The 24,190-nt window shown below is 52.9% G+C and overlaps 1 protein-coding gene across 3 annotated transcripts in view; it reads left to right on the top strand.

Moving 5' to 3' along the window:
• FRMD7 (FERM domain containing 7) overlaps positions 1 to 18,638 on the top strand; it is a 31,478-nt gene extending 12,840 nt beyond the window's left edge. The window contains exons 3-13 of one of the 3 annotated variants that reach the window (XM_050965280.1): positions 539 to 581; positions 4,206 to 4,239; positions 6,694 to 6,791; positions 10,143 to 10,257; positions 10,441 to 10,588; positions 12,218 to 12,313; positions 13,053 to 13,216; positions 13,823 to 13,891; positions 13,976 to 14,051; positions 15,020 to 16,609; positions 17,568 to 18,638. In XM_050965280.1, coding sequence (XP_050821237.1) covers positions 539 to 581; positions 4,206 to 4,239; positions 6,694 to 6,791; positions 10,143 to 10,257; positions 10,441 to 10,588; positions 12,218 to 12,313; positions 13,053 to 13,216; positions 13,823 to 13,891; positions 13,976 to 14,051; positions 15,020 to 16,078 — 1,902 coding nt within the window. In that variant the 3' untranslated portion in view covers positions 16,079 to 16,609; positions 17,568 to 18,638. Of the gene's footprint in view, positions 1 to 538; positions 582 to 4,160; positions 4,240 to 6,693; positions 6,792 to 10,142; positions 10,258 to 10,440; positions 10,589 to 12,217; positions 12,314 to 13,052; positions 13,217 to 13,822; positions 13,892 to 13,975; positions 14,052 to 15,019; positions 16,693 to 17,567 lie in introns of those variants that run through there. The other 2 variants (XM_050965278.1, XM_050965279.1) reach the window with 2 other exon arrangements.
• The last annotated feature ends 5,552 nt before the right edge of the window (positions 18,639 to 24,190 follow it).

Raw genomic sequence — 24,190 nt, 5'->3', positions numbered from 1 at the left:
AACTGTCAAAATTCTTGAGTGTCCTGGTCCTAATTCTTCCCCTAAGGATAAGTGCAATGGTCACAAGTTGCAGTGTGGGAGGTTTAGGTTGGATATTAGGAAACACTATTTCACTAGAAGGGTGGTGAAGCACTGGAATGGGTTACCTAGGGAGGTGCTGGAACCTCCTTCCTTAGAGGTTTTTAAGCCCTGGCTTGACAAAGCCCTGGCTGGGATGATTAGTTGGGGTTGGTCCTGCTTTGAGCAGGGGGTTGGACTAGATACCTCCTGAGATTCCTTCCAACTCTGATATTCTATTATTCTAATTACCATTGACTTCAGTGTGCTTGAGTGACTTCCTCACATCCTGCAGTGGGAGAACACGGCCCATCTGGGTTTATTATTCTCCCCTCCCCTATTACTGGCAGATCACGCTTTAGTTTTTTCAGCAGACCTGTATCTTTTCTACTTTCTCTCCTGACACAGTGTTGTTTCTATTTATACAAACCCAGTGCTTCATGCTGTGTCTTCACCAACTTCTTCCTTGCTGTTATTGCAGGTTTGGCTGGAGCTTCTAAAACCCATAACAAAACAGATGAAAAGTAAGTGTCCAAGGAATACCTGTGCGCTAGCCGCTGCAGACAAAGCTCAGCTAGTACCAGAAGTCTCACCGGCACATTTATGAGCTGGCTGACGCTTGGGGACATGGGCTTTCAGGTTCTGGTATTTGCTTGGGTTCACCTCGTGCTGGGAGTTTGAGTGGGGCTGTTTGCCAAGTCTTCACGGTCCATTTTACAGCCTGTGAAAGTGTAGTGGCTGTAGGAGCTGGGCTCGACTTACGATGCTCTGGATCCTGGTTGGTCAGCAGAGCAATGGTAATGCTGTCCTGTCTGTAACAAACCCCAGGCTGCGAGATCCTGGCAGCTCACATGCCTGATCAGTGTTTGGCCCAAAGCTACTTTTCTGTCTGGAGTGTAGCTATGTGCACATAGAGCAGTGATACTCAGACCTCAGTGATTCAGGAGCCAAATTAGTGAGCGACATTACCCCAAAGAGCCCTAGTGATATGAATTCATTGTTTCATTTACTATAGTACTATTCTAATACAAACAGCATGATGGGGACATATTTAGTGTACATATATATTATTCTCACAGCAAACAGGTTAATAAATTTGTGCACGTTGATAACTTAATTGGTTAATAACATAATAAAAGCCTCCTGGTTGGTTAATAACAGGTTGGTTAATAGTGAAATCACCCAGTATTTTAATATCATGTGCTGCAAAGAGCCACAGCAGACACAGTAAAGACCCACTCGGGGCTCGCGAGCCACAGGCTGAGTGTCACTGGCTCACAGTACAGCTATATGCCGGCCTCTGCAACCCTTACACAAGCAAAGGGGCTGTAGCAGGTGAAATTCATTCCTGTGCATAGGCTAGCACCGGGTATATGCCAGTACTTAATCTGAGCCAGGGCTGAGCCCTGGCGCCTCAGGGCCTGGCTGTTTGTAGCCCCGACACCTCTGGGCCTCGAGGTTCAGAGCCCCGGCACCCCGGGCCTGGCATTTCAGAGCCCTGGCACCCCGGGCCAGACGGTTCAGAGCCCCGGCACCTCTGAGCCTGGCAGTTCAGAGCCCTGGCGCCTCGGGGCCTGGCAGTTCAGAGCCCTGGCGCCTCGGGGCCTGGCGGTTCAGAGCCCCAGCATCCCGGGCCTGGCGGTTTAGAGCCCCAGCACCTCTGAGCCTGGCAGTACAGAGCCCCGGCACCTCGTGGCCTGGCGGTTCAGAGCCCCGGTGCCTCGAGGCCTGGCGGTTCAGAGCCCCGGCACCCCAGGCCTGACGGTTCAGAGCCCCGGCACCTCTGACCCTGGCAGTTCAGAGCCCCGGTGCCTCTGGGCCTGGCTGTTCAGAGCCCCGGCACCTCTGGGCTTACTGCATCAGTTATGAATGTAAAAGTTTGCTTGAGCCTGGCACCTCTTTCATTACAATTAAGCACTAGTCTATGCATGGTGTAGGCGGCAGCGAGGCCGGGTGCTGGAGAGATGCATTCCAGCCTAGAACATCCCATCCCAGCTGGGATTAGCCCAAGGTGACCTGCAGACTGCCAGACACAGAACCAATCATCTAAACCATTTCCCCATCAGCTTAGATTATGATTTTCAAAAATGAATTTGCAAGCGAGATGAAGCTCAGGTGTCTGCTGCACTGAGCCACGTGAACTGGTGGTTCCTGTTTGCAGGAAGGGAGGCTGCAGAACAAAGCATTGGGGCTCGATTGCAGCATTGCAGCAGGAGTGAAAGGCCTGGTGCGTGAGGCACCTGCTTCGTGCCTGTGACGTGTTAGCTCTGGGTGTTTTGCCACAGCTCAGAAGCAGGCGTGCCACATGCTTTCAACCTGCTGTCTGCAGCTTAGAAATGCAGCAGCCCCTTTGCAGGTTTTGCATATGCACATTCTATTTCGTGCTGTCCTGCATGTCAGTCAGAATGGACTGAAACACAACTGTCCTTATAGTGGTGGTGCCCCCACTCCCTGCTCTCCCGCCATGACCCCTCCCCACCAGCTCTGCCATTTCAGAGACTGCTGCCAAATCGTTGTGCCTGTGAATTGCTCAGCTTTTCCCTGCTTCAAGGTGATTCCTATCTTCTATTCATATGTCACCCCCCGGGCTCTGAGAGGAACAGGTGATTCTGTCCTTACTGCAGTGTCAGGAAGCCTATATGTATGTACGTAACTCCTGGGGTGCCTCGAAGTACATTGTCCTTCGGGGAGTCCCCCAGAGCAAGGCAGGGCTAAGCTGTGCCCTGGGACATTTCAAGGGGCAAGGCGGCAGGCCCAGCCATCGGCGTCCTGGCACACACTGCAGCTGAGGCTCGTCTAAGTTATGTGGCTTGGGGGGTGAATATATCATCCCCCCGAGCAAGGTGAGTGCTGGTTTGGACAGTGCTCTGTCTCCGGCTGCCATAGCTACCGCCGCTCGCGGGCACTGGTGTCATGACGTCGACGGGAGAAATCTCTCTTCTCTGATCGGCTGAGAGCCTCTGCACTCACTGTGCCGCTGTAAGCTCTGTGGTGTAGCCACCGCCTTAGTCTCAACAGCTGTGTCGTTATTCCACAGAAAGGCAGATGGGGCCCCGGAATCAACTCTGCTCAAGTTTGGCCATTTACCGGTGCCTTTTTGTAGGCCACGTCATTCCGTTTGGCTTCCCCTTCTAGCCCACATGTGGCCGAGACACAAAGGGCTTTAAAACGCTGTCGAGGACCAAAGTCTGCCCTTCGTTAAACCCAGACAGATGCCTGCAGGATTTATCTGGGTGGAGCTGTGGGCAGATTTGGGTGCTGGGAATATGGTGCACCACAGGGTTTTCCCAATTACATGCCTGCCAACAGCCCCTCCCTGCCGAAAACAACCCTGCAATTACTTTTATCTGAGTTGATCCTGCAGCTCCAATAACAGAATTTGCCTCTCAGTGCACAAACTAGTCATTGGAGGGCTTGTTTCTTCCGTACTCCTCCTCTGGGCCCTGTAGCAGGGGCCGATTACATTTTCCGTTTGTTTGGGGTTTCACTGCACACCAATATCGTCTGTGGAGGGGCTGTTGTCGCTGTGCGGTATTGTCCACCCGCAATGGGAAGGTCTTATTCAGAATAGATGGCTGGCTAGAGCCCCACTGGGATAGCCACATTAAGAAATGCTAAACACGACTGGGTTAAGTTCAGACCCTCTGGTCCTCTTGAATTCAGTGGGCAAAGGAACAGCATGATGGGCCCAATCCTGTGAGGTGATTGGCCTCCAATGGGAACTGCACATGCTCCGCCGTGGTTCAATCCAGCCAGGTACTGAGCACCCTGTCCCCAGTCCAGGGCAGCACTCAAGCACATGTTTAATTTGAATCATCCGGTTTGTCCTGTTTACTGGAGTGGGGCCATTCTTCCATTGACTTCAATAGCCCTGCTCATGTGATTCCAGTTGAGGCTCTGCTTAAGTATGTGGCTGGACTGAAGCCCTGGCTCAGCACCCTGCAGGATCGCGTCCCAGAAGCCCAGCACCCATCAGGGCCGAATTTGTAAGGAATAGAAGTGATTTACTCCCCAGTGTGTGTGGGTGCAGGGTGTTTGAAGAGATTTGTAAATGTTCTCAACAGAGATTTGAAATAAAACTTATGAAGATGTTGTGTTTTAAGATCCTAAGGAGGTTCTTTTCAAATTTATGGTGAAATTTTTCCCAGTGGACCCTGGACATCTGAGAGAAGAGTTGACAAGGTACGGTACTGGTTTTTTTTCCGTTGTCTACATTTGTATTCATTACTAGAGGCTTTGTAACGCAGTCTTCATTGTCTAAACCATTCAGTGTCTGCAGCCAAAAGAAGCCCCCTAGCAATAGTCATTTTGACTATCAGTGCAACTTTATGTGTTGCAAATATTTCTTTCTCTGACCCTCTGTTTAGAAACACAACAAATTCTGCCTAATCCATCATCTTTATTTGTCCATTAGCCATAGCCATACACTGCAGATTTTTATTTGCTAGGCATTGTTTGGGTTTTCCTGTGATCTGTAAATCTGCTGCAGAATCCTACCTTTTAGTGCAGAATTATGTGTTTGGAGAAAACATTACGGACACGAACCAAGTGTAAAACCAATGCAGCGGTTTCATGCAGATTCTTTAGCCAATCTAAGACAATAGCTCTGAGAGGTGTGAACTGCCCCAGAGTTTGAAGTGTTGCGTTCACTCTGAAACCTACAGTTTGCCATACAGATGTCAGTGTTATTTCTCTGATAAACACGCAAGCGACACACCTCATCTCACAAAACTGCTTCTCACACACTGGGTGTCGAAAGCTTCAGTTGTTCCTGACCCTGCTGCTAAAACTACCAGCGTCTACAGAGCTTCTTTACAATGTGTAAAATGAACCTAGTTTAAAATCAAACTCACACCAGGATACTGGCTGATCATCTGGGTCTACAATGGACCTTGAAAAGTTTATGAATGGGGTTACATGTTAGGGTTTTCTGCGATAGCAGGGGACTGGACTCTAGGGTGGCCAATTGTCCGGTTTTCAACTAGAAAGTCCAGTTGAAAAGGGGACATGCTGTTGTCCAGTCAGATCTACTGACCGGATACCCAAAGTCCAGTTATTGTGGGTGGGGGAGGTGCCAGGTTATCACCTGTGCCAGCCCCTACTCAGGCAGAGCCACCTCCTACCTGCATCGGACGGCTGCAGCTACCAGCCTGGCTCTGAAGGCGAGTCCCTCCCTACCCCTTTCCCATCATCTCCTTTAACAACTTCTCTTCCCTCTGGAAAACTGTCAGCTCGTCTTTACTTCTGGGGCAGCCTACAAGGCAAGTGACTCCCTCCGCAGGCCCTACCTGCATTGGTTTTGCAACCATGCTAGCAACAGAGTTCTCGGATTCGAAGAAATCCCTGTCCCTGGTGGTAATGAAAGAACTGTTGGGGGTAAAACAAGATCCACTTGAACTGAGACTTGACCAGTTCCTTTTAGCCTTTATTCTGCGCATTTTAAGACAATGCCGTGATCACCTCGCCATCACATCTACATGCAAAACCCACTATGGCCAGGACAGCGAGTGATGACGTTACTCTTCCCAGGGACAGGGTGACTTTTTCAAATCTCTGCTCTGTTCTTCCCATGTGTCCTCTCCAGTTGCTTGGGGTCAGTCATTTAGCTTTTTTCTTCAGTTCTGTAACTTTGCACAGACTCAGTTTGCCCATCTGCGTACTTTTCTAGTATGACCCCCTCAGTAAACCATTCACATGCATAAATCCCCTAAACTAATACTCTTTTGCCTAGCTGTCTACATCTGTCCTCCTGCTTTTTGTTGTCACCCCCACTGGCTCCAGCAAGTAATTTTTATCTTATAGCAGGTGTTTATTCTTCTGTCTGGTCTGTTTTTTGTGGGCTTGGGTTTTACTTGTTCGCACAGACCAAGGATTTTACAGACACACAAGCCAGTTTCATTGTTACATAACTCTGATGCTGTTATGGCTAAGTTCTGAACTCAGCAGAGAGACATACAAAGAGTGAAAATCCCTTTCTCTTTTCTTATCTAGTCACTCGAGCTGCCTAACACACCCTATGACCCGTACTCTAGTGGAGCCCCTCTGGAAAGCCCTGCGTTCACACGTGGTTGTGAACCAGCACGGCTCGGAGCCCCATGTGTACCACCTGTCCCGTCTCTGTGCTCCGGGAGTGAAAGAAGCCCTTCTCCTGGGACACTGAGCACTCACAAGGTCTGAGCCAGAGCCCATCGATCTCAGTGGAAACACTCCCATTGACAGCCCTGGGCTCTGGGTCAGGCAGGGGAAATGGGGCCAGTTGGACTGGGGCCTCAAAAATGTCTGTAACTGACATGAAATGGGTTGGGGAGGGGCCCAGTGAAGATGATGTGCCGGGGTCCACATTGTCTCTCTCCGGGTCCGCATGTACTGCCTTCCATCTGTGTATCGCCAGGTGATTGATCACCATCCGCCCTGACCCGGCACTGCCCCTTGAGCAGAGGTGGCAGGTGAAGGATCTCAGCTCCTTGCAAGGTTGAGCCTTTCACTGGTGCAAAGCCTAACGGACTCCTCGAGGGTCCCCGTCTAGCAAAGTCCCCACCGCAGGAGATGGGCTGGCTGTGTTTCTTACTAACTAGTCTGAGCTAGGAGCGGGAACGTTTGCTCTCTGTCAGGAAACTATTCTCTCTTCCTTTGCAGGTATCTCTTTACCCTTCAAATCAAGAGGGACCTGGCAGGCGGGAGGCTCCCCTGCAGTGAGAACAGCGCCGCTTTGCTGGTGTCGCACCTCTTGCAGTGTAAGGACAGACAAGCGTGCTGTAGAGCCGCTCTGGTTCGACCACACGGGCAGCCCGGGGTGACATTCTCTGGCCTGCGTTATGCAGGAGGTCAACCTAAGTGATCACAACTGGCCCTGAAAAACGGTGTATTGTTCCAAAAGCCCTCATCTAAAGATTCACTTCCAAAGCATGGCTTAGCTTACAAACCAACCCCTCTGCATTGCACTGGATGGCAGGGCAAAGCAGTGGATGTGTGACAAACGCTGCCTGTTTGCCCAGTCCTTGCGCAGAGCTGAACTTGACTGCAATAGACTCACTATTATATCCCATCATCTGGCTTTTGCAGCCAGAGGTTTGAGTGAAATCAGCCCAGCATGCTTCGGCGCCGGCCTGGTGGCAGGAGAGCAGGCCTAGCAGCGGGCACGAGGGACTGCTCTCGGGAGAGAGGGTTGCAGGTCAAGGGGGAGTCAGCTTCCACTGAAGGCCCTAGGAATCTTTCCCTGGCTGTGATGGGAGCGAGACCAAACCCAAAGGTGTCAGTCCAGCAAAGCAAGGGGGCTTGAGCACGTGTGTAAAGGAAACCCAAGCCCAAGTGCTTGCGAAGGAGGGCCGAGTTGCTGAACTGGCTTGAAATGAGTCAAGTTAATGTGTATTTCCCCGGCTGTGTTCCCTGAGCTTTTCGATCAGAAACATCTGTACACCTCAGAACAGCAGGGAGGGTGTTACCACAGTGGAAATGGTCTTTGACTAGCAAGATGGCCCAGGCTATTTAGTGTCCCTTGGGTGACCAGCTCTCAGAGTTTCACACACCGTGGTCCAGCCAGGGATGCCTTGTTCCCTTCGCCTTCAGTCACTTTATGGAGCCTGCATGGCCTCCCAGCCACAGGGCCAAAGGCCACCATGGTCCAAAATTGAAAGGTTGAGTGAAGTCATCTGGATCTCCAGTTAGAGCCTGACCTCTTGACCCTTAGTCATGTGAGCAATCCTTACTGACACAAGTGAGGTTGGAAGGATGAGGCCTTTAGTCTGGCTTAGCTAGGCCCTCGTCTGCTGCGGGGCTGAGTGCCCCTGTTAAGGTGTGGGGTCCCTTCCATGCCCATCAAAGCCCCTGTGGCAGGAAGAGCCCTGTTGTCAGAACCATGTGTCACTGTTCCCATCAAAACTAACAGCAAAACTCTTACTGACATCAGTGAGACAGGACCAGGTCCTAGACATTCATAGACTCAGGGTTGGAAGGGACCTCAGGAGATCATCTAGTAAGACCAATTCCCAGACAGATTTTTGCCCCAGATCCCTAAAAGGACCCCTCAAGGATTGAGCTCACAACCCTGTGTTTAGTATCAGAGGGGTAGCCATGTTAGTCTGGATCTGTAAAAGCAGCAAAGAATCCTGTGGCACCTTATAGACTAACAGACGTTTTGGAGCATGAGCTTTCGTGGGTGAATACTCACTTCCTCAGATGCATGTAATGGAAATATCCAGGGGCAGGTATATATATGTGTGCTAGCAAGCAAGCTAGAGATAACGAGGTCAGTTCAATCAGGGAGGATGAGGCCCTGTTCTAGCAGTTGAGGTGTGAAAACCAAGAGAGGAGAAACTGGTTCTGTAATTGGCAAGCCATTCACAGTCTTTGTTCAATCCTGAGCTGATGGTGTCAAATTTGCAGATGAACTGAAGCTCAGCAGTTTCTCTTTGAAGTCTGGTCCTGAAGTTTTTTTGCTGCAGAATGGCCACCTTAAGGTCTGCATGTGCCAATATCTTCATGGCCGACCTGGAACAACGCTTCCTCAGCTCTCGTCCACTCACACCCCTTCTCTATCTACGCTACATTGATGACATCTTCATCATCTGGACCCATGGGAAGGAGACTCTGGAAAAATTCCACCATGATTTCAACAGCTTCCACCCCACCATCAACCTCAGCCTGGACCAATCTACACGGGAGGTCCACTTTCTTGACACCACGGTGCAAATAAGTGATGGTCACATTAACACCACCCTATATCGAAAACCCACTGACCGCTATGCCTACCTTCATGCCTCCAGCTTCCATCCCGGGCACATCACACGATCCATTGTCTACAGCCAAGCACTGAGGTACAACCGCATCTGCTCTAACCCCTCAGACAGAGACCAACACCTACAAAATCTCCACCAAGCATTCTCAAAACTACAATACCCGCACGAGGAAATAAGGAAACAGATCAACAGAGCCAGACGTGTACCCAGAAGCCTCCTACTGCAAGACAAACCCAAGAGAGAAACCAACAGGCCTCCACTGGCCATCACATACAGCCCCCAGCTAAAACCCCTCCAACGCATCATCAAGGATCTACAACCCATCCTGGATAATGATCCCACACTTTCACAGGCCTTGGGTGGCAGGCCAATCCTTGCCCACAGACAACCTGCCAACCTGAAACATATTCTCACCAGTAACTGCACACCACACCATAATAACTCTAGCTCAGGAACTAATCCATGCAACAAACCTCGATGCCAACTCTGCCCACATATCTACACCAGCGACACCATCACAGGACCTAACCAGATCAGCCACACCATCACTGGTTCATTCACCTGCACATCCACCAATGTAATATACGCCATCATATGCCAGCAATGCCCCTCTGCTATGTACATCGGCCAAACTGGACAGTCTCTACGGAAAAGGATAAATGGACACAAATCAGACATTAGGAATGGCAATATACAAAAACCTGTAGGAGAGCACTTCAACCTCCCTGGCCACACTATAGCAGACCTTAAGGTGGCCATCCTGCAGCAAAAAAACTTCAGGACCAGACTTCAAAGAGAAACTGCTGAGCTTCAGTTCATCTGCAAATTTGACACCATCAGCTCAGGATTGAACAAAGACTGTGAATGGCTTGCCAATTACAGAACCAGTTTCTCCTCTCTTGGTTTTCACACCTCAACTGCTAGAACAGGGCCTCATCCTCCCTGATTGAACTGACCTCGTTATCTCTAGCTTGCTTGCTAGCACACATATATATACCTGCCCCTGGATATTTCCATTACATGCATCTGAGGAAGTGAGTATTCACCCACGAAAGCTCATGCTCCAAAACGTCTGTTAGTCTATAAGGTGCCACAGGATTCTTTGCTGCTTTTACAAACCCTGTGTTTAGTAAGCCAATGCTCAAACCACTGAGAGAACAGCAGAAGCATCACATTTAGGAAGAGCTGGGAGTTGGCTTTCTCTGTCTGGGCTCTTTCCATCCCCCCACACCATGTCTATGTTCTTGCAGCGATCAACGAAGTCACTGGTCTGATTACTCATTCAGTTTGCCTGCTATCGTCTCCTCAATAGGCATTGCTAAATGCCTCTCTTCCTTTCTTTCCATACAGCTGAGCTGGGGGACTTTTACGAAGAAACAGATAAGAAGCACCTGGAGAGCCACCAGTATTTACCCAACCAGGAATATTTAGATGATAAGATCATGCATTATCATCAGAAGCACGTGTGAGCATTTCATCTGCACTTGTGTCATACTCAGCTCAGAATGTATCTGCTCCTTTCACAGTATGGATGTTAAATACCTGTAGCAGAGACTGGTTTATACAGTATGTGGGGGTGCTGTCAGAGGACTTTAGATGGGCTATTTATTCTAATGTCATTAGACTTATAACCCTCTTCCTTGCCTAGTGGGAAGACGCCAGCTGAGTCGGACGTTCACCTGTTGGACATAGCCAGGAAGTTAGAAATGTATGGGATTAGACCCCACCCCGCAAGTGATGGGGAAGGGACGCAGATCAATCTGGCTGTCACGCACATGGGAGTGCTGGTTTTACGGGTAATAACATTTCCCTTTTAAATTCCTACCGTACGATGCAATGGGACCCTTCTGGAAAAGCTTTTCCTTCCATTCTCATCAAAGGCCTTTTAGCTGTACCAGAGCCTACCTGACGTCCTCTTGCACCAAGAAATCACCCTAGGGATGGGACACACTCTGTAGATAGGTGCTGTAGTGAGTAGATAAGGGAAGTAAACATTTGTTGTTGTAGGCCCCTGTCTGAAATCCAAGCACTTCACTATCTTCATCACTACCCAGCCTGCTAAGAGCTGGGGGGAGATGGTTTTCCTGTCCTAGGACCAACAATTTTGAGAGTTGGAAATTGTTTCCTATCCTGAAAAGTCAAAAAAAAATCTCAAAAATAGTCACAAACAAACCAAAAATCTATTTTTTTTGTTTCTGGTCAATTGAAATGTTTTGTTTAAATTTTAATCTTTTTTCCCCTTTTAACCCTTTTCAGCCAAATTAGCTTAAATTTCTAGACAAAAAGTTGTTTTGAACCAAAGAACTGGAATTTTTCATTCTGAAAACGTCCAGACAAAGCCTTTTGAAACGTTCCCCTTGACGTTTGTTCAAGCCGGGCAAGCTCCTGAACTCTAGCCAGCAGTGACAAATCCCATCCTACAGCTCCAGACATGGCTTCCCTCTGATGTGGGAGGTGCCCGCTTTGAGAATCTGTGTTGTTTGCCCCTTGTAAACTAGCGTGTTTAAGAAGTAAGACGCTCACGTTCCAGGGCAGCACCACATGTTTCCCATATAATCTTCAAGCAAAAATAGCCGTGGAATGGCTATGCAATTACCTAGTGCTATAATCATGACATATGAGCAGCGTAACTACATACCTCTGCTTTTCCTGCATGAAGTGGGGCGGCCTTGCCTAGACTAATGCCAACCTGCAAAGCCACTTGTGGTGGAAGAAAATCATAATTACTGGCCCATTGTTAATAACTAGCAGCCTGTATAGCATGTTCTAAGGCAAGTGATGCTCTGGCTGTTTAGTCAGCGAGCTAGACACACACACAAATGGCTCCTTTAAAGCCCAATTGTTTTCTATGTAAGAACACAGTGCTTGGTGTTAGAAAGGTGACAATCACCAGTTGTGTTGAGGGTTCTTTTTAAAGCTTGCTGCCCTGAGAGAATGCATGCCAGAGCAGTACAAGTACATTTTAGTTAGGTTAATGCCTGAATGATGTACATAATGACTGCGCTGTGCCCAACAGACAGAGGACGGAGCACCCCTGCCTCATTAAGGGCCTGATCCCGGCCCACTGAAATTGACCGGGGTCTAGGCCAGAGCCCATTGAAATTAATGGCAGTCTTTCCAGTGACCCCAGGGGGCTTTGGCTCAGGCCCTTGGAGCTTTGCGATTAACTTCCATTAACACAGGATCAGGCCCTGTAGGCTTATCCTTCCTGGGTGGGTCCAAATCTGCTTGTCTGACCCATCACCTTGGAGACAGGGTAAACCGATGTTGGTAAATTGGTGGGACTGTAAAGTGAGCAGGGTTTGAGGCCAAATCCTTGTAGCACCATCTACACTCATGGGAGTCAATAGAAGCTGAGTGCATTTTGCCAGCTCAAGGCCCTGGCCGGTAATGATTTGACCATGACCAATGTGTTGTCATTGCAGGGGAACACAAAGATTAACACATTCAACTGGGCCAAAATTCGGAAACTGAGTTTTAAGAGAAAACATTTTCTAATCAAACTACATGCAAATATCTCTGTAAGTACCACGTTACTGCCAGCTGCCAGGGTTGAAGATCACATGTTTGTATCAAGCGAGGAATAGTTAGCAGGGCTTTGCCAAGGTTGGCAGGGGAGGCAAAACCTTCTTAACAGTATGCCTGTGTGTGGTGTCACTGGCACCCGAACGTGGCCCTGCGCCCATGCCACCCCTTCTCCCTTTTAAAAGAGGTGTGGCCATGGCCTCCCGTCCCTTCCGGTTCCTGCCTCCTGCCCCAAAGTTCACGTACTTCAAATAAAATGTGCTCCCTTGGGCTGTGTCACTGTTGGGGTGTGGTCTCTCACTGCACCTCTCTCTTATTTGTCCTGAGAAGTGTCTCCTCCCACTGGTGAAATGCGTGTGAAGCCCAAAGGGCACAGACCGGCTAGGCCTCCACAATGTGTATATGGAGAACATCTTTGTGGTCCCAGAGTATTTCCAGCCGACAGCCTAGTTAGACATTCAGCTGCCCCAGGCACTGCTAGGGGTAAACCCGCAGCTAGTGGCCTGTATACATCAGACCAGGGCCCCTCACCCTGCCCCAGTGAGACCCACACCCAGTTTCAGCTCTAAGTCCATTAAGAGGCCTGGGATGGCAGAGTTCACAGGCCAGTCCTGCATTACTCTCTGCACAAAGGTGCATGTCTCCGTGTGTGAAAAAGTGCTCGTATTTTCACTAGGACTTTGCAACAGGGATTGACCCTTTGGGTTGTGTTTCACATGTCCGGTTCCCATCCAGGCTTTGTGCAAGGACACCTTAGAGTTTACCATGGCAAGCAGAGATGCGTGCAAAGCGTTTTGGAAGACATGTGTGGAGTATCATGCTTTTTTTCGACTCTCCGAAGAACCAAAATCCAAACCCAAAGCCCTCCTGTGCAGCAAAGGTTCACGTTTCCGCTATAGGTAAATTGCTCGCACTAGCTCTGGTAATACCGTAAAGAAAACAAAGGTCTCTTTGCCAGCGTTGGCATTGTGGTGCAAAGTGGGAGAAGGAAACGTAGCTCTAGCGTGCCTTAGGCACAGCCTAATGAGCACGTAGCCCTGGGAGGGCAGCAGTGGGACAAAGGCTGTGTCTCCCCAGGGATTAAAAACCCCCGTGGCTGGCCCAGGTCAGCTGAAGTGGCGTGGGGGGCTTGGATGCAATGATTGCTTTGTAGATACTCTGGCTCATGCTCTGAGCCCCTGCGAGGGCGAAGGATCCCAGAGCTCTGGCTCCAGCCTGAGCCTAACGTCTACACAGTGATTTGTAGCCGCAGAGCCAATCAGTTGGACTGAGCCATATGCCAGGGCTCTATCCCCGAGAGTCTCCTCCGAGTCGCAGGTCTTGTCCGGCTTCCTCCATTGCCCTTGTACCCCCACCCTCTGCATCTTGCCCAGCACGACTCCTTTGTCCAGGCCTGTAGTGCAAGGCATGAGCTAGCCCTGGCCTCTGTGCTGGTTACAGTCCCATGCTGTACTGGCAGCATCGTTAGAATCGGTTTTTCACAAGCGTTTTTCTGTCCTTGCCAGCGGCAGAACCCAACGGCAGCTGCTGGAGCACGGGCGCAAGGGGAAGGGGACAAGTGCGCCGTTTGAGAGGTATTGGCAGGGGAGGAGACGGCTTTGTAGCATTTCACGGGCTATTTGCAATGGGAAAGTGACCTGTGTGTCTTGGCTTTGCAGGAAACACTACCCGGCTCAATACCATGAAAGGCAGTGCCGCTCGTCCCCAGACCTCCTCACAGACGTGTCCAAACAGGTACTGCGCTCTCCTCAGTGTCCCTGATGGGAAAAGTCATTGGCCCCCAGGCCTGGGTAATCATTCCACCGCAGCCTTTGCTGGACTGGAGAGAAAGCGGTGGGGCGGGATCCCAGGCTGGGCCATTCCCCGGGTATTTGGGGGGCATGGTGCAGCACTGACCGGGGGAGCATGTGTCCAGTGCTCTGTGAGCTGGGATGTGAACGGCGAAGGAGCGAACCCCAGAGTGGGGCCAGAACTTGCGTACCACACCGCAAAGTGTGCGTGGGAAGCGCTGGGTACGTTATCTGCCCCTTGCACGGTGGTTCGTGCTGCACTGTAATGGGGCACGTGTGCGTAGGACACCACCACTCCGGAGACCCACATTTCTGTGTTTCCCACTCGACCAGGGGGTGTTCATCCCACCATCCCACCCCAGGTAAGGGTTCTCCTAGTGGCTCCTGGCGGCAGGGGAAGTGAAGTGGTACCACTGAGGTAGCCAAGCCGGTGGGACTTCACCTCATGCCTCGCCAGCCTCACGGCCACACCCTGCCAAGGTCTGACTGGAACTGCATGGCTCAGGCTGAGCTTTCACTGACCTCTGCCCTGCCCGTGCTGAGAGCAGAATCTGGCCGCAAGGCAGGTGCGTGCGTGTGAAAGCCTCACCCATTGCTGACAGGTGCCCTCAGGGCACCTCAAGTGGGGTGAGGGGGAACCACCTGGTCTTCGCTGTTTGTAACTGGCCTTGGCTCACCTCTGGAGCCTCCCCGGAGAGCTGGGGTGAGACAGATGTGGCTTTCGCCTGTTTGCTGGTTTGGGTGCTGGAGGGAAGGGGGACCCGATGGGCTACGGAGCGGTATTTATTCATCTGGTTGCTCTTGGGGACGCAATGATTAGAAAGCAATAAAAATGAATAGGAGAGAGAGAAAGACCCCTCCTCCCCTTTCCAGGGCCTTCCCCTACCCTAACAGGCCCTGCTGTCTCCCTAGGTTGAAGACCTGCGCCTGGCCTACGGCAGCAGAGCCTGTTACCGGAACACAAACGGAGTCCATGCGTCAGATCCCATGCTGGACAGCAGGAGGCGGAATTCCTCCATGGAGGTGACGTTCGCAGCGGAGCTGGAGCGCTCCAAGCCTGAAGCTGACCCTAGGCTCCTGCCCCATTCCAAAAGCAGCTCGGCCTTCCCGTTGGCCTACGCCGAGCTGGAGCTGGAGTGGGAGCCGGCCGATGGCTTCGGGCAGCGCCGCCCGCTAACTTCCTTCCAGCCCAGGCACACGATCACTGGAAACAGTAAAAGCACCTCAGTTGGCAACATGCGGGAGGTCATCTCCAGGCAGCTGAGCTACACAGATGTGCCCTATGTCCCTTCCGCCAGCCAGCCGCTGGAGACGACATCTCCGCAAGTGTTATTCTACGTGGACAGGCCTCCCCTGGGACCACGCCTCACGCCAGCCGCCGCCGAGGAAGCAGGGAGGGGGCTGAGTGGCCTTGGCCCCATGTCAATGAAACCTCCCAAGAGATGGCCAGGCCCGGCACGGATGAAGGAGCTGCAGCCCGAGGCCTTGCCTAGGACTTGCTGTGTCAGCAGGCACTTGGAAGAGGAGAGCAGAGCCCTGGCTGGGGCTTTTGACTACAGCAATCAAGAGCAACTGCCCAGAAGATCCTGGAGCCAGTCCGATATGAAAACCATCCATTTCCCATATGGGTCGGAGTTCAGGCCGCTGGGCCCTTGCCCTGCTCTGAGCAGTAGAAAAGCGAGTATCTTACGGTCCATGCTTGCTCAGCAAGGGCTGTCCAACCCCCCTGCAGCTCCACGCCCGGCCGAACGTGGCGTGGCCAGCGGGACCGAGTCTAGCGACTCAGACCCGGATCTCCTCAATGCCGATTACTACTCTCTGTATGGCCGGGTAGGAAAGTCGCCCCTGGCCCGGGTGCGTCTGTCCTCAGGCAGTCTCCAGCTGGAGGAGGAGGAGGATGAAGAGGTGTCCTTTGCGACAAGCAGCGCAGAAGCAAGGACTTCAATGGGCATGTCCAGTTATTTCACGTAACTGTCTCCAATCGGCTTGAGAGCGCAGAGATTTCTAAAGCCAGCTTGAAGGAACAGGCAAGTCATTTTTGTGTGGTGCTGCTCCCTCCTCCTTGCTAAGCGTTGTGACGGGTTAGTGTTGCGTGAGTACAATCAGCTGTAGAGACTGTGTTAATGGACGACGGGGGAGCTCTAGGACATAAAGATCTAGGCAACAGGCAAGAAAAAAGTAGCCAACAGTGGGCACCCCAGCAAAATCTCCTACATCGAGGTTCTCAATGAGCAGGAGTCAGCTAGTCACATCCACTGGGCTCACCCAAACTGCGAAATGGCAAGCAAGCGCCAGTCAATTCATGGCTACTGGGGAAGAAGGGTCCCGATGCATGGAAGGTGGAGAACCACTGTCCGACAGCACGCCCACAGAAACGTCACCTCCATGCTCCTCCGGGAGGGGAACAGAGTAAATGAAAGCTGCTAAAATGTCTGTTTCTAGGAGAGAGAGCGAGACCCCAAGCTGGCCCGAATTCCACTGGGAGCCTGTTTGGGAAGACTGGTGAGTGTGTTAACCGCAGGGCTGGCTGTAGGCACCAGCCGAGCAAGCTGGTGCTTGGGGCGGCAGATTCCAAGGGGCAGCATCCCTCCAATCCTTTTTTTGATTTTTGCTTTGCCGCTTTGAGCTGCCCCTGCTGGTTTTTTTCTTTTTGGTTCGCTGCTCCAGCTGTCCTATAGTGGGCAGCGGTGCAGAGGAGGGGAGCGCCCTGCTGGGAGCGGTGCCAGGTTTGTACCAAGCACAGCAGGGCAGCCCACGTCCTTCCCTGCCTGCCGACCGGTGCGGAGCCCTCCTGGAAGGCTGTGCTGCGAGCTTCCCGCTGAAGGTAGCCCTGGCCGCCCCCCTTCTCTCTCTCCCAGGAGTCCCCCTGCACCCATGCTCTGTCTGCCCCACAGGTTTCCCCCCCCGGCTGGCTCACAGGTTTGTTTGTCCCCCCTCCGACTGCTCCGGCTGGCCCGCAGGTGTTTTTTTGCTTGGGGTGGCAAGAAAGCCAGAGCCGGCCTTGGTTAACAGAATGTTTGTTATGGCAGCTCCATGTGCCCCAGCTCCTGATCACAATGGAACTCCCTCTGTGACACCAACCGCTTGTCTTTTGACGCTGCCACATAATTAATGCTGGTGAGGAGCACCTCTCTTCTAACCAGGGATGGTGCAGCAGAGAGCCTCGCCCAAGCCTCTAGACAGGTTGGCTCGAGTACGTTGGAGTTGCAGCCCGGTGTGTTGGCCACCGGCATCCAGACTTGTGTAGGGAGCGAATGCTGCCTCTTCCCCAGCCAAAGCATCTTCAGCCAAAGACGCTGCCGAGACACAGATTTTGTACGTCTGTTTGTAAATCGTTTTTGGTGGCTGCCCTGCAGGCTGCCCCCGTCTGCAGTGTGGTGGGAAGGTACTTCCCATTACAACTGACCGTGTCTTTGCCACTCACGTCCACCTCTCTCCTTCCTTCCTTCCTTCCGCTAAGGGACAACATGTGGCCACACAAGCACTGCCCAGTGTGGGCCCAAACCTGGGAGGAGACACACGCTGAGCTCCCAGAGACACAGGCTTCTCGAACCCTCAATTCAAGAGACCTGGGCAGAATCACTGAGGTGGGGTGTGAGAACACTTCAGGCTGGCTGAACTGTCCCACCCGTCAGTAGTGAATGGACCAGCCGATGCCCAAACACGGCGCTCACCTGGAATAACCTGTAACGGGTGAGTGCTGTGCAGCTGGACAGGCTCCCAGTGGCACTCCCAAGTTGCAATGTAAGACACTGTGGTTACTAGGGAAGGCCAAAAAAAAGGAACATATTTTTTGGTGTGGAAAAATTTCAGATATTGATGTTTTCTGATCAGCTTTTGTATTTACCAACCACAGGGCCAGGAAAGTGGCAATTCCTGTTCTGAACCTGGTATTTTAGTTTTTAAAACTTCTAAACCCAGCAAAACCTTTGTAAGAAAAAAAAAAAGACGTCCAAGAGCCCCAAGCAGAGCGCTGTGAGAGGCTGTCGTGCTCTCTGCCCAGTCCTGTAGGCCGCGACTGTAAGGGGAGGCTGGAGAGTGCCCTGGCAGTGCTCTGACAGTCACACACTTGCCTGGCAAGGAGCAGGCAAACCAGACTGCCGGGCTACATGCTAGAGTGGCTTTTCTGGGCACGCTCCTGCTGGGGAAAGACGCAAACATGAAGTGAACAGTCAAGACAACTGGGCTTAGCAGGATGCTGCCCACCCTGTATTTTTCAAGCCCTCGTCTTCGTTCTGTAGTTTTGGAGGCTGGACACTAAAACAAATGACCCGCCCCTAGACACACACTGCCTTTTTTTTAGGCACAGCAGAAGCACCCGTGGCCCAGGGACGCCTACACCCCAGCAGATGTAGGAATCCCCAGGTGTTTAGCTTCCTTCTCATTGCTCCACCAATGGTCACCCACCGGACGCACAACAGGGGCAGGTTAAACCTGGAGATCGCAGGACACTCATCACAATCCTGCACCCCTCCACAGAGCGGCCAGGCCGGTTCCTGTCCCCCTGCCAGCTGCCATTTGCTCACCCTGCCCGCCCCCCGGCCCCCCCCCCCACCATTACTGGCTCAGCTGTCTCCCTGCGTGAAGCAGCAAAACTCTTGGTTGGATTTCTAAAGGGACCTCCCCCCCCCCCCACACACACACCCATCCCACCCCAAGGGAACAAAGTGGCAGCTCCTTAGCCCCAAGGGTCCTGAGGTTGACCCCCCACAGAGCGGCTCCTTCAGGGCCTGAGGTGCTCTGAGTATTTTGACTCAGGCAGAGGCAGGTTAAGATTTATTGGGGTCCATTTGCCCCCCCAATCCTCCCTGCCATGAGGCCTTGCCCCCTGCTCCTCCCCGTCCCCCAAGGCCATGCCCCCGTGACTGGCCAGAAGCCAGGCCATGGTAAGAGCTGCCCAGGGAACCCAGCTCCTGTAGGGAGCCCTGGACCCTCCACCTGCCCTGGGCGGGGCTGCTCCCTGGGCCCCCCCCCCACTCCCAGGGCAAGTGGAAGGCCTCGGGCTCCCCACAGCTGCCGGGGGCTCCCTGGGTGGCTCATACTACAGCCTAGGGCAGCGGTCCCCAAACTGTGGAGCACACCATCCTAGGAGGGCTCGGTGGGGGGACGTGGTGTGGCCCAGGTCAGCTCCCACAAGGGAATGGGCTGCTCCTGGTGGTGGGAGTGGAGAGGATGGGAGGGGGTGGTGACTGAAAAAGTTTGGGGACTCCCCTGCCCAGCCTAGCAATTGCATATGGCCAGTTTTGGCCCTGGACAGCCCAATGTTTTTGGCAAAAACTGAAATTTGTTCCATTGCCACCTGCTTAGCAGCGCAGTAGGGCTCCACTGGCAGAAATGGCTTTACCGGCAGCCCTGCAATCCCCTACAGCACACCTGTGAGTGACAGTCGCGCCCGCCGAGTGCAGCCATACGCCCCCTTTGTGCTGCTACCGCTCAGGGCCAGCTCGGCTGTGCATGAAAATGGAGGAGCCGGGGGGGGTTTGGGGGGGGTGGGACTACTCAAATTTGCCACTCCCCCCCCCCACACACACAATAAATGTATTTGTGATACTTTGGCAACATCGCTGACATTTGTTACCAAACTCTCTTTTTTTGGTATTAAGCAAATTATCAAAAATGTAGTTGAATCAATTGTTCATTTATCTTAAAAAAAACCCACCACCACAGTCCTCCCCGCCGCCCCCTCCACCTCCCATAATCTGATGGGTTAGAGGGAAACAAATGTTGTGTGGAGGTATGAGCGAGAGAGAAATCTATCGCCAAGAACCAAATCCTGGCCCCATTGGGCATGAACCTAGCGTTGCGATTAGCTGTGTACTGCCGCCTGTGTGGAGCCGGGGCTGATCAGGGCAAACTTGGTGTGTGGCACAGACACTGTACGGGCACATGGCCCCGGGCGGCGGTGGAGGAACACCCCCCCCCCCATTGACATGACTGGTGCAGTTCAGACCATCGGGTGCGTCCCCCCCTCCATGGGGCCCAGCTGCGGGCTGCCTCCAGCAGGCGGGCGCCTCCCCTACCTGCCCCCACCCACTCCTGGGTGGAAGGTGGGGTAGGGTGTGAGCTCCTTCCTCACCCATCAAGGTTAAGAAGCTGTGAGCACTCCTCCCCCCAGCTGCCACCTGCTCCATGGAGGGTGCACACCCGTCGGCCCTGCACTGGGCCCAGCTGCGCGATGGCTCCACTGCAGACAGACACCTCTGGCTGTCCAGTTGGGTTGCCAACTTGCTTATTGCAGAAAACTGACCACCACTGCGCTGCCCCCCCCGCCACCCCTCCCCTGAGGCCCCACGCCCTCCGTTTCCCCCCCACCCTCGCTCACTCGCTCATTTTCACTGGTCTGGGGCAGAGCGTTGGGGCACTGGCTATGGGAGCGGAGCCAGGAAGGAGGGGGGTTTGGGGTGCAGGAGGGAGCTCGTGGGGGGGGCTGAGGGGGTTGGTGTGCTGGGAGTATGGGACGGGTTTCAGGGTGCGGGCTCTGGATGGTGCTCAGCTCAGGCGGCTCCAGGGCAGCAGCAGCACATCGCTCCAGCTCCTAGCAGAGGGGTGGCCAGGGGGCTTTCCGTGCAGGCACCACTGCTGCAGCTCCCATTGTCTGTGGGGCCTGGCTAATGGGCTCTGTGGAGCTGGGACTCATGGGGGGGCAGCGCAAGGAGCCCGTGGCCGCCCCCCCCCCTTGCCTAGGAGCCAGCGGGACAGGCTGGTTGCTTCCCAGGAGCCGCAGAGAGTCTGCCAGCCCTGCTACGCCAGCAACTGGAAGTTTACCGGCCGGGTGGCAGTGGTGCCGGGCGCCACCAGCATCCCTTTTCGACTGGGTGTTGCAGTCGAAAAACCAGCCACCTGGCAACCCCGTGGCCCCGTGCCAGCTGACTCAGCCTTGTGGGGCTTAGGGTAAGGGGCTGGTTAAATAAGCCGCAACCCAAACGCCAGCCCCCCCGTCCACCCGTAGGGGCCTGAGTTCCAGCCCAAATGTCTGCAACACAATTAACCAGCCCCTTGGCGTGGGCCTGGGCCAGCCGCGGGGGTCTAAGCGCACGTCCGATATAGCCCTGGAGGCCAAGGGCTTTGCCCTCGCTCCCTGCCAGCTCTTGCTGCAGCCCTCAGTTACTAGCTGCCCTCCCCTCATGGATAGCCAGGGGCCAGGCTAAGGGGCCACTGACACACAGCAAAGCAGGCCCCTCTGCCACAATCCCTCAACAAACCAGGGCAATTCCCTAAGAAAAACTGTTGTGATAAGGGCTTTCAAGTTGCCGGGTTGCACCTGTGATTCACCTACAACAAAGAAGCTGGCAAGAGGACACTGACACCTCGGATGTATGCAACCAGAACATGATGTTTAGCCACCCAAGAACAGCTTCTCCCCGCCAACGGTAAGCTGCCCCCGTCACTCAATGCTTTAATGTGTCCCCACACAGTAGTGTAACCCTGCTCCCCGGAGGCCCCAGGGAGCTGGCATTACCACATCCCTCACTGAGAACACCTGATGGCGCTCCCTGGAGAAACGGTTCTTCACAGCCATCATGGACATGTGAACAATAGGGCAGTTTTGGGCATCACTCTTAGGCCCGGGCTAGCTGAGAAGACAGTAAATAGCATGGGACTATATTAATCCATGGGCCGCCCACACCGTGAATTCTGTGTACAGGTCTGCCCCCCCCCCCCCGCATCTGATAGATTAGAAAAATGGCACCAGCCATGGTTGGGGTATGGAACAGCTTGCTTCTGAGGCGAGATTAAAATGGCTGGGACTGTTCTGCTTAAGGGGAACGATAGCGCTCTAGGACATGGTGGAATGGTGTGGATGAGGAAGCGTTATTTACCGCTTCACGTAACAGGAACCTGGGGTGGGGGGCGTCACGTCACCTGATGACACTGCTAGGCAGATGGTTTAAAACAACAAAAAAGGAAGTGTTTCGTCACACAACGCAGTCAGCCTGTGGCACTTTTTGCCACAGGATGTTATGAAGGCAAAAACTGTAAATGGGTTTAAAAAAGAATTACAAAGTTCCTGAAGGATGGGGCTATCAATGGCTATTACCCAAGGATGGAACCCCAAGGTCTGGGTGTCCCTTAACCTTTCACTGCCAGAAGCTAGGCCTGGATCACTCACTAGTTGCTCTGTTAATTGCCTTTGAAGCATCTGGCACTGGCCCCTGTCCAGAGGCGGGATAATGGGCTAGCTAGACCTTTGGCCTGACCCACACTGGCCCCCTGTGCTGCTGTGGTAGGGTGAAAGAGACAACCTACCGTTCTCCTCCCTGTTATTCCTAACACCACCATGGGACCTGTGCTGCCCGTGAGGCAGAACTGTGAGCCTGCTGCCGAGCCCGCCTGATGTCTGGCAACCAGCTGCAAGTCCTGTGTGGCTCCCACCCAGAGCCCAGGGAAGGGCCGAAAGCAAATGAATAGGGGCCATGATGTAGAGTTGGGCTGGGCCCATAGCAAGCAGCAGCTTTGCTAGGGATGGGAATCGAAGGGACCTCAGAATGTCATCTAGGCCAACCCCCTGCTCAAAGCAGGACTAATCCCCAGACAGGTTTTTGCCCCAGATCCCTAAGTGGCCCTCCTCAAGGATTGAACTCACAACCCTGGGTTTAGCAGGCCAATGCTCAAACCACTGAGCTACTACCATTGCCAAGCAGCAGAGTTAAAGGTGGTGGAGGGAAGCCTGTCTCCTAACTGCATTTCCTGGTGTTTTAAGGTGGGGGTTTGGTTTGAGCCTAGTTCCTGGGTTGCACAAGTATGTGTGTGGGAGGGGCAAGGCACTGCTCCCCTGTCTCAAAGCCCCTTTCACTGGGAGACCAGTTCGAGCAGCTGAGCTTCCTTCAAAACAGACAGTTTCTCACAGATCCCTGGGGAATTCCAGGTTCTTTCTTGGCTGTCATGGCAGCATCAGGTACAGCACCGACGTTAGTGCAGGGCCAAACGTGGATTAGCATCTCACGGCAGGAGTGCTCCAGGCAGCGAGGTTAGAAGTCGCCTGCTCCTAAGCGGTGACCCCGTGTGAATGGTTTTATAAACTGCACTGGGGAGGCTGCAGAGGGGAGGCTCCTCTTCAGCCCAGCACTGGCAGGCACTGTGCCATTAACAGTAGTAGTGTGCTGCATGTATGCCAAGTCTGATTGTAACATGCCTTGCGCCAGCATGTAGCCCTTCATCCGGTAGGGGGCTGCTAATAGAGATAAAACCCAACAGGCTCCAGCAACCCCCCTTTATTGCAACAGGCTCAGAGCCCACCCCCCACAATCGCACCTGGCCAGGATTCACCCAGTGCAGGGTGCTGTGAGGTGGGTTAAAGGCTGATACCTATGCTGGAAGTGGCAGGGGCTGGATAACAGCTTTTCCAGTTCTAGGGCCTGTTGATAGAGGTTTTGCTGTGTGTGTTTTCCCTGTGGCTGCCCCAGCTGTGCACAAACAGCCAGCAGAGCAGACCTTGAGCAAACTGCCCAATGACCACAAGATCGGTTAAGGTGCGAAGGTGCTAGGCCCGGTTGTTGACAAAGCACGGTAATAGCACCTGGTAGATGCTACAAGGATACTAAGACACGTATGCCCATGACAGTGGACAGAGCTCAGTGAATGGTGAGACTTTCCATTTCCCTCCTCCGCTGGGCAAAGATACTCCCTCCAAGATGCGTCTTTATACCCCACTACAAACAAGTTACAGCCTGCCTTTGACATAGTTAGTCACGGCCCTGGTGTGGCTAGTTATCACCTTGTACATGTTGGTTTAAGTAAAACATTTTTATTACGTAGTTATCCTGACCTTATCTTTTAGGGGGAGTCAGCATGTTCCTGTTATCCTTGGGGAATGTTTTCGTACCATCCTTGATAGTGGGATGTTCTGGTACCACTTGATATCAGGATGTGTTTGCATGAGCGGTCTGTGACTAGCACTTCTTAGGAATGTGTATTTCTGCAATATTAGCCCTGTTCTTGCCAGATTCTGTGAGCAGGTCCTGCCTCATACCAGGCCTCTGATGCAAGGGCTTGGGTCTCAGGCTCTCGTCGTACTACAGGGCCAAGTTCTCAGGTGCATAGGTGACACTTGCCACTTTCCCCCAGAACCTAACCTCACGAACA

This window comes from Gopherus flavomarginatus, chromosome 8, assembly GCF_025201925.1.
Source record: "Gopherus flavomarginatus isolate rGopFla2 chromosome 8, rGopFla2.mat.asm, whole genome shotgun sequence".
Lineage (NCBI taxonomy): Eukaryota > Metazoa > Chordata > Testudines > Testudinidae > Gopherus > Gopherus flavomarginatus.
This window is presented reverse-complemented; position numbering and strand designations above follow the sequence as displayed.